The sequence below is a fragment of the Anopheles moucheti genome, chromosome X, assembly GCF_943734755.1.
Source record: "Anopheles moucheti chromosome X, idAnoMoucSN_F20_07, whole genome shotgun sequence".
Taxonomy (NCBI): Eukaryota; Metazoa; Arthropoda; class Insecta; order Diptera; family Culicidae; genus Anopheles; species Anopheles moucheti.
Genome location: NC_069142.1, coordinates 878,144 through 888,295, shown reverse-complemented (window position 1 = coordinate 888,295; position 10,152 = coordinate 878,144). Strand labels below are relative to the sequence as shown.

Below are 10,152 nucleotides of genomic sequence, written 5' to 3'. Positions count from 1 at the left end.
CTTTACGTTTTTGCTAACTAGCCTGGTGTTAGAAACGAACTACTCTTCTTAGTGTGTACACAAACCGACGGCTATTATGCGACTGCACCTTCGTGCACGTGCGCGCAAACCGCAAGCGAAAAGCGCACTTGCGATGTGACTACTTGAATTGCATACAAACTGCAAACCGGTTTTGTATTATTACCTCTCTATCTCGCTCTTGCACATGGAATAGTAGTTGCAATGCGCGAGAAGAAACAGCAAAACCCTGTTTTATTGTCCCTCCCTAGATCCCCTTCAAGAAATACTACGCATCTCAATGCATCGACAGGGTTGGATTAGGACGAGGAGTGGTTTAGAGAGTTCACACCAAGACGCTAATTCCTTTCCTCCCGGGATTGGCAGACTCGGTGAAATCCGCACCGATCAGACGGTAGTTTCCAAACGCCCGAGGCAATTATAATCACCCTTCTCTTACGTGCGTGAAAACACAATTAAACATGAACAGTAAACATTTCGATTTTGCCCGTCGTGCCCTTCGTGCGATCGAAGTCGCCGCAACGCGTAGTCTAGAGACTTGAAGACGGTAGTCCGTTCATGTGTCGCGTAATTGCATGCAAAGGGCAGCATCCCGCAATAAAGCCTTTCCAAGGTGATCAATTACGTAGTATTGGCATGAAAGGGTGACAAATCGCGCAAGCGAGACTAATCTCGATTAGTAATACACAATCGATAGCCATTAGGCCAAGAAGCTACGCGTGTGTCTTTAGACGATCATAGCACATGGTGATTTGATGGGCAAAGTTAATGCTTGGGTGGACAGAGCACGTTGCATCTCGGTGGTGCTTTATGGCGGCGTCGATCCCACACGACAGTCGCCGATCCCATCCGTTCCCCCATAGCAAGGAATGACTATCCGGCTACGTGGTAAAATAAGTCTGGTAAGCCAGCAATGGCAGACATGATCAAGAAGATCTTTACGCCTAGAAGAAGAAGGAGAAGAAGAAAAAAGGGAAAGGTCCGTTTTATGAAATAACAAAATAGTACCCAATACATGACCATGGTATGATACATTGACCAAACAAAGTTCAGATGTCATCATACGATAATTACGACGGATTACATGAACCACTCATTTCGCGTGTGGAATTCCTGAGTCGACGCAAATGGATGGAGATCCGACAGTGGTAGGTGATGTCGAAGGCGTTCGTCGTAGGTGGGCAAATCATATTCTACACACTATGACTCATTGTGTTTGGTCGCGCTATCCTTTGTAACTTTGGGATTATCTCCGTTTATTGTGTTTTGGTTGTTTCTAGTCTACCAATAGCTTCAAATGGCCCAGTTGTTGACAGTTTAGATCAGATTTTGGTGTTTGGCTGTACGAAGGCAACCTATAATTCTTTTGGTAAATAACGTTATGAAACATTTGAATGTAAATGTTTCTTCATTTACAGAAGCTTTGAAAAAAACTTTGAACTTTGAACTCGCGTTGATCTCGCTTTAGCCCTTAATCCAGCTAGTATGATTTATTGTGTTTCTTGTTCTTCTCTTTGATCCCAACTGTTGGTTGAGCGCCTTAGGCGCCAAAGGAATCAGGAAAGAAAAGGAATTATTATTGCATGATATTAACGACATTTTGTAACTGATACATAAAGGATGATACACTACAGTTGCATAGTTAGCTAAGCTGCAAGTTCGGATTGTTTAAAATAATCAATATTGTGGACTGCGTCTCGGAGGTGTTTGCTTGTGTAAAACAGCTGTAAATCGTTTGTGAAACGTTTCAATAAGTTCGTTGTCTACTACATATGCATTATACTATATTTCTGACAAATGGAAATGAAGGAAAATTAGAGTTATTAAACAAGGAAGCGCGCAAATGTTTTGGTTAGACAATTTTCAAATTGAAATGTGAATAGCTGACATATCAATCCTGATTTTCTATTCACATTTTCTATTCTATTCCGTATCTCATAAAGCTTATTGATATGTTTTATACTTAAGAACGCGTTAACATGTTAGACGTCCATAAAGCCGGTGAGTTGTAGATTGAAGAGTTGTAGAGAAAGGGTTGAATCCGACCAGTTTAATAAGATAGATATTACTCTACGATGTGGAAGACGTCATCGTATCCACAAAATGAGTCACTGTTCAGCAATTGGTCTTTTAAACGCGCATTGCTATTGGGTACATCTATAGCAGACCTGCTGTGTAGCACTTGCGCAATTCATCGTTTACTCGCGTGTGTTTCCGGGGCCCGCAATAGACATCGTGAAGGGTAGAAGGGTAGCCTGCTGCGATTACGTCGCTTTGTTGCAGCTTTTTATTGTGGCTGTAAAAAATAATTGGATTTCTGTTATGCACTTGGGTTGTAATGTTTATTTATTGATCTCACAGCACCTTGACACATTTGCATAATCGAGCTCATAAATGGATCACAGAAACACCACTCAACGCATCCAGGACTGCTTCGTTGGTTTGTATGTTGAGATATTTTAAGCTGCAAGCAGATTTATTCATTGTAGGTTGTAAGTGGAAACAGTGTGCATATGTGCGTTTACAGTCTTAACTACTCTCTATGTACAAGTTAATGGTGTAATGAGAACACTCACCAAGTTTCACCAAATTATCACACGAAGTATCTTTCAAAAGCTCGTTCTTATCGCCTTATTTGAAGGCCCATGTGTAGTAGAACTATTTTGTTATCGGGATTCCATGTGTTCTCGATTCTTCCCGATCTGTTTGTGTTCTACCTATCCTGTTGGTCTGCGGTGTTGCCCACTTGTGAGGAACTCTTGCTGTGCGTTGTACACCAAAATATGGCTGCACACTAGCAGAACTTCAAAATCCTCTGTTACATTTGTTTCTTTTAAAGCTTCTCTGTATATATGGTTTGAAATGGTAAAATAATATCGTTTTCTCGTTGAGGGTGCGTCTGACTCGATCACAATTTTGAAAATTATCTTTTGCAACCAACAGACAGCGTTTCTCAAAACACTGTAGAGATCTTCAATCGTGGGTGCTGATCGATGTACCCTTCTTCTTCTATTATTCGCGTGCATTGTTGTTTTCTGACTAGTTGCAACGCTTTGTGATGTTAGTGACTCACGCGCGTATTCGTATCAACTAACGATAGATTTGCTTTCAAGGGTTCAATACTTGCACTTAGATGATCTTTTTATTAGAACAAACTGATCGCTTTGCCGGTGAGAGCGAAACTAAACGAAGCTACTCGTTGTTGCCCTTTACAGAACATACAGCCAATGCACAATGGGATGTTGTGAAGAACGGTTCATGTTGGGATATTATATTCTTTTGGTAAATTACATTATGAAGCATTTAAATGAAAATGTTTCTTCATTTCGAAACTTGACGGCTCATATGTGGACGATAGAAATTAAAAAAGTCCGTCGGTAAATATTACACTTTCGTCTTAGTTAACGAAAAGATTCTTGCCCTGTCAAAGGCCCAGAGTGTGAGTTGAGAATCGAGACAGCGCCACAAGCATTGTCACGCACACTTGCGAAAAAGCTGCTTCATAAATTCTGCTGTAAAAACGCAAGTGTTCGATTGAGTCATTCCACGTGTCATTCTCAGTAGCCGAGTGGCTGTTGAATGCATGCAAAACGATCACGATCATCGACATTGGTGGGATGAGAGGAACGTACTTGAGTTGTTCCATTTTAACATTCTTTTATCACATGCTGGAACGTGCCATTGCTCTACTGATCTCTACAATTTGTAATTTCTGTCTCTCTCTCGCTCTGTTCTGCTTTCTGTTATTTCGATTTCTTGTATTGATTTTGTACAGTTGCATATCTTGCACTTTTTAACTCACTCAAAAATGTCGATAAAACGCATAAATGGTCGCAGGTTACGAATCGCCGTATTTTAAATAGGTTAATTTTAAAATAGGTTAAGGGCTGCCATCTGCGCAGCCGTGATGAGACAAAAAGACTTACTTTTCGGAAAAGGATGGTCAATGGGATGAGAAATAGATCAAATACGACAATTTTGTGCGAAAACGCTCGTAGTCATATCGCAGTGAGGCAGCGATGACCTAATCAGAACTGGGGATCCCATTGGGGTCCCATTTGCTTTCGAAAAAACGATTTGATTGTGTTCGGACCGCAAGCACGAACTTTCGACTGATCTGGACACTAGTACACCTTTTGAGTTCTGTGAACCGTTTAGCGACGAGCGACTTGGTAAGGCGCTTAAGGAATCCGGTTGTCCAGGACACTCTTGAGCATACGTACATTAAACACCATGATCGAAGATAAGCGCGAAGTCGCAAAGGGTTGCGCGACCAGGCACACTGAGTCATAGTGTCTAGAATGTGATTCGCCTACCTATAAGGAACACCTGTCTGTCTCTTCAGAATAATAAAAACCGACTATACCAACAAATGTAGATATAAACGTATTACTTAAGAACCTTTAAATCTGTGTTTTATCTTAAAAAAGGTTAGTCAAGAAGGTGAATGAAAAATAAGAATGTTCAGAAAACAACCACGCAGAGGAATGGCTGCTAGAACTCATAGTACTGATACATAATTTACGTACGAATTCTTGTTCTTAATAGATTACATCGAATCGCCAAGGTACTATGTAATGTAAACTCTATAACGAGTTCTTAAGCTTTTTTAAGTGGACGATTAGCGAATGAATAATAGTCCTATGTTTGGGATCTGTGGTGATTGAGGACTTGTATTCGAAGCGCCTTCGCAGGTCTCAGTATACAACGTTTCAGGTAAAGAAATATCAGCTCTGGCATTGCTAGAACAAGAGTCTCAGTCCAATTTTATAAGCGAGAGATTGGTACAGCAGTTGAGGTTGAGAAAACATAGAGCTCATATACTGTTATGCTGGATAGGAAGTATATCCTTGAAAACGGAAGACGTCGTAACAACAACTGTCAAGTCGCGAGTGTCGAACTTTGTTGCCTCTGCTAACTGGTTGGTTCTGAGCAAGATAATTGCCAGCTTGCCGGCTCAAGCAAGGAAAACACGGCATTGGAACATACCTCAGGAAGTTCTCGGTGATTCACGGCCAACCACGTTAAGGCGTTCATAGGCAATGGTATGATGGAATTATAAGAGTAGCCACAATACGCACGGTTAACTCAGATAAAGTAAAGAGGTCAGTATCGAAATTATGTATTCTTAAATATGAAGACGTTGCAGAAAGTAATGCTAACGATTAAAGGCATTAAGGGTCCTACATGTGGCCGATAGACGTCTTTGGTTGTATTGGCCAAAAACGGAATTTTAAGGTGGTCGAGATGTTGGTGTTTATGCGTAGATTAGATCGCTAGTAATTTGGGTTGCAGGAAATACTCGATATAGTCATGTACTTCTTTTGTTAGTTCAAAAAAGATGTTGAATTCTATTGATTATGGAATAACTTTTACACACAAATTGACACATCATGAAACAACAGCGCATATTAAAAACTGCATTTAATTGTCAATCGGACGACATTGACGGAATCCGGAGGTATGATGGAAAGCTATCCAGAGCATCCAGCCGAGCGCGAGTCATCAGTCAGAACGCTCGAGTCAGTAGAAGGCGAACCCAAGTTTTATTGCGTTCCTCTCCTCATGCCAATACCGATGATCGTTTTGCATGCATGATTAGGTCACCCGGTCACTGTGAATGACGCGTGTCCCTCACTCGACGACTTGCATTGTTTGCAGCAGGACTTATGAAGCAGCATTTACGAAGCTTCACGCAACGCTTACGGCGATACTCAACTCGCACGATGGGCATTTTACTGTCGAACTTTTTGATTTATAGGTTACGGCCTCGAGGTAAGGACCTTTCTCTTTTTTCTTCTTCTCTTTCTTCTTCTAGGCGTAAAGATCTTCTTGATCATGTCTGCCATTGCTGGCTTACCAGACTTATTTTACCACGTAGCCGGATAGTCAGTCCTTGCTATGGGGGAACGGATGGGATCGGTACTGTCGTGTGGGATCGACGCCGCCATAAAGCACCACCGAGATGCAACGTGCTCTGTCCACCCGAGCATTAACTTTGCCCATCAAATCACCATGTGCTATGATCGTCTAAAGACACACGCGTAGCTTCTTGGCCTAATGGCTATCGATTGTGTATTACTAATCGAGATTAGTCTCGCCTGCGCGATTTGTCACCCTTTCATGCCAATACTACGTGTTGTGATCCAACCTGGCCGAGCTGATTAGACCAGTTGCTCGCCGTTGACAGTCAAGCTGTCAACGTGTCGATGTATAGGTGAAGGATCAGCTCGGCAGGTCAATGGGCCCTACACCGAAAAAGGGAATGGCGCAAATCCGCTTGGTGCGATCGGTCGGTGTGCGCGCGCGAGTCTAATTTTATAAGTTATATTAAATATATGTAGTAACGTGTACTTTGTGTTATTGGAATGTTACTATTAACATAATATCACGACCGAAACATAAAAGTGGCGACGAGGGAAACCTGAACTTTTTCTGTTTGTGACACATTTTACTGCGTGTGTGTGCTGGTGACAAACATTTTAATTTTGTAATAGTTTCGTGCATTGTGAAAAATTCCGCGGCCACCGACCAAAAAGCGTAAGATGAGCACCAACGAGAACGGTGCATCAGACGCGAGCGAGGAGGAAACACGGCGATCTTCACTGATCCGTTCCAGCGCTTTTGGCCCCTCTCATCTCTTCGCTCCTCCGCCAACGCAGAGCGTACCGTCAGCGCCATCGCAGCATCCCGGGACGCCGTCATTTCCACAAGCGGGATCAGCACCGAATCCCGAAACTGCTGCGCTTTACCAAATGTTGCAGTTAATGCAACAACAAATGTCCCAGCAGCAGCAAATGATGGCACAAATGATGCAAATGCACACGACACAGCGTAACCCGGAATCCCAGCATCAGCAGCAGCCGCTTAGCCCGCAGCAGCCCGAGCTCATCATGGAAGCCTTGGCGCGCAGCTTAATAGAGTTTCGGTACGAGGCCGAATCCAACGTAACGTTTGAAGCATGGTATGCCCGTTACGAGGATTTATTTAAGCAGGACGCCTCCCGACTCGACGATGCGGCTAAAGTTCGCCTGCTACTAAGGAAGCTAGGAACGATGGAACACTCTCGCTATTCCAATTACATCCTGCCCCGTCTTCCGCGCGACGTGTCTTTCGAGGAAACAGTGTGTATCCTGAAGTCGCTGTTTGGATCCTTCGAATCCATCGTTAGCAAGCGTTACCAGTGTATGCAGCTAGCAAAAACGCGCTCGGAGGATATTCTAGCGTTCATTTGCCGCGTGAACCGTTCATGCGTCGATTTTCAGTTTTCATCGATGAACGAGGACCAGTTCAAGTGCTTGATATTAGTATGTGGGCTGAAGGATGAAACTGATGCAGAAATCCGCACAAGGCTTCTCGCGCGAGTGGAAGAGAGAAATGATGTCACGCTAGACGAACTAGCAGCCGAGTGTCGGCGTATAAAACATTTAAAAGGGGACAGCGTAATGATTGGTGCAAAATCAAGTGACCAAGTTCTGGCCGTTCATAGAGGATCTTTGCAAACGAAGCCTTCACACCATCACAGAGCCACTGTGCAACAGCGAAAGCCTCCGCAACGAAAACCGAACGAACCAACGGTGTCGGGTAAACCATCTCGGCCGTGTTGGTTATGCGGTGACCTTCATTGGGTGAGAGACTGCACCTACGTTTCTCACAAGTGCAAAGAGTGCGGTAAATTCGGTCATCGTGACGGTTACTGCGGCGCGTCGAGGCGCAGTAGGAGACACGGAGCCTTTAGAAAGCGCGATCCGGTTGCTACACGTGTCGTGATGGTAAACGTGTGCAGAGTGAACGAACGGCGAAAGTTCATTTCGATAAGGATTTTCGGGAGAGACGTGCGGTTACAGCTAGATACGGCATCTGACATAACCGTAATTAGTCGTGCGTTATGGCAGTGTTTGGGTCAGCCGCCGTTAAACGCCGCAAGTGTCTGCGCAAAGACCGCATCTGGTGATGCACTACAGCTCGATGGGGAATTCGAAGCGGAAATCACGCTCGCTGGCAAAAGAATGAACGCTACAGTCCGGGTTGCTCCAGCCGACGTGAAGCTGTTCGGCGCCGATCTGATCGAGCTTTTCGATCTCGGTTCCATACCCATGGACGCGTTCTGCAGCGTGATAGGGTCCGAACCCTTTGTGAAGAAGCCCGAAACCGAATACGGCATCGCCAGCCTCGAACTAGAAAACGACGTAAGATCTGTTGTGGTAAAAGCAATCGACTCATTCCCTCTTAATTTCAGAGACGTTGAACAACACACACAAACTGATCCCCTACTGCGGAAGGTGCACAAATACGTTCTCGAGGGCTGGCCACGCAATGAATCATTCGGAACAGCACTATCGGCATTTCACAACCGAAAGGACGCTCTCTCAACGGTAGGAAGCTGCATTCTTTTTAAAGAGAGAGTGGTCATCCCCGAAAAGCTGCGACTTCGATGCCTAGAACAACTCCACACAGGGCATCCGGGAATCCAGCGTATGAAGGCGATAGCACGCAGCTACATTTATTGGCCTTCATTAGATGGGGATATAGCCGACCGCGTAGCCAGCTGTACACCCTGCATGGCAGCTGCTAAATCACCTCCCATCGCCGAGCCACAGTCTTGGCCGAAACCGTCGAAGCCATGGGAGCGTGTACATATAGACTACGCCGGGCCAATAGAGGGTCACTACTTTCTTATCGTCGTTGACGCACTATCCAAGTGGCCCGAAATCGTTAAGACGTCAACCACAACCGCCATGGCTACCATTTCAATTCTGCGAAATATTTTTGCACGTTTCGGTATGCCACGGAAGCTAGTCAGCGATAACGGGGCTCAATTCACCAGTGAAGCATTCAGCGATTTTTGTATCCACAATGGCATCGAACATGTTACCACGGCACCGTTTCATCCGCAGTCTAACGGACAGGCCGAACGATTCGTGGATACCTTCAAGCGCGCCCTACGTAAAATTCGAACGGATAGCGTTCCTCTCGAGGAAGCTCAGGAAACCTTCCTCTTATCCTATCGCTCGACACCGCATCCGGGCCTTGATGGGCGTACGCCGGCTGACATCATGTTCGGTCGAAACATTAGAACGTCTTTGGAGTTGCTACGCCCACCGTCATCGTTACAAACCGAACCTGCCCATCCGCAAGCCAAAGAATCGTATAACGGAAGACAATTTCGGTTAGGAGATCCTGTATTCGCCAAAATGTTCCACCGAAATACCTGGAAATGGATCGCCGGTAAGGTCTCCAAACGAATCGGCGACGTGATGTACGAAATCACGACGCATAACCGGCAGACACATCGACGCCACGTGAACCAGCTTCGCAGGCGTGTATGTGATGGCTCGTATCTCGACAGCCATCCCAGTTATCAATTGCCGTCGGACCTTCTAGACGAGAGTCCGCGAAACGCGAATGCACCGGCAAACCAACGAAGGGCTTCAATTGATGAAGTGCCCTTACCGCATTCACCGGGTACATCGCAACCTCACCGCCAGAAGCCATCAATTCGTCTGGATCCATCAATCCGCTTAGATTCATCAATCCGTCAAAAGCCTACGTCCGCGGTTACCAGTCAACCAGCGGTTCATTCGCCACGCCGGTCTTCTAGGCTTAGAAGACTTCCGCGTAGGCTCGACGCGTATCGGCTCTATTAAAGAGGGGGAGATGTTGTGATCCAACCTGGCCGAGCTGATTAGACCAGTTGCTCGCCGTTGACAGTCAAGCTGTCAACGTGTCGATGTATAGGTGAAGGATCAGCTCGGCAGGTCAATGGGCCCTACACCGAAAAAGGGAATGGCGCAAATCCGCTTGGTGCGATCGGTCGGTGTGCGCGCGCGAGTCTAATTTTATAAGTTATATTAAATATATGTAGTAACGTGTACTTTGTGTTATTGGAATGTTACTATTAACATAATATCACGACCGAAACATAAAACTACGTATTTGATCACCTTGGAAAGGCTTTATTGCGGGATGCTGCCCTTTGCATGCAATTACGCGACACATGAACGGACCACCGTCTCCGTTATTCCCTTCCATTGTGCAATCCGCCCTTCGAACACTTGCGTAGCTTTACTGCGAATTTCAGCGAATGAGTCAGCTTTCACTACAGCGATGCTGTCGACTTTGCTCGCACGATGG

The 10,152-nt window shown here is 45.2% G+C and overlaps 1 protein-coding gene across 1 annotated transcript; it reads left to right on the top strand.

Moving 5' to 3' along the window:
• Positions 1–6,563: 6,563 nt before the first annotated feature.
• LOC128306442 (uncharacterized) lies at positions 6,564–8,266 on the top strand. The gene is made up of 3 exons (XM_053043962.1): positions 6,564–7,646; positions 7,914–8,207; positions 8,258–8,266. The coding sequence occupies exons 1-3, from the start codon at positions 6,564–6,566 to the stop codon at positions 8,264–8,266; spliced, it is 1,386 nt and encodes a 461-aa protein (XP_052899922.1).
• Positions 8,267–10,152: the final 1,886 nt, after the last annotated feature.

Bases quoted from the DNA above. Each gene is read 5' to 3' on its own strand.
- LOC128306442 (XM_053043962.1), top strand. From the start codon at position 6,564: ATGAGCACCAACGAGAACGGTGCATCAGACGCGAGCGAGGAGGAAACA. The intron at 7,647-7,913 runs GTGAGAGACTGC...GCGTTATGGCAG, and splicing joins TATGCGGTGACCTTCATTGG to TGTTTGGGTCAGCCGCCGTT.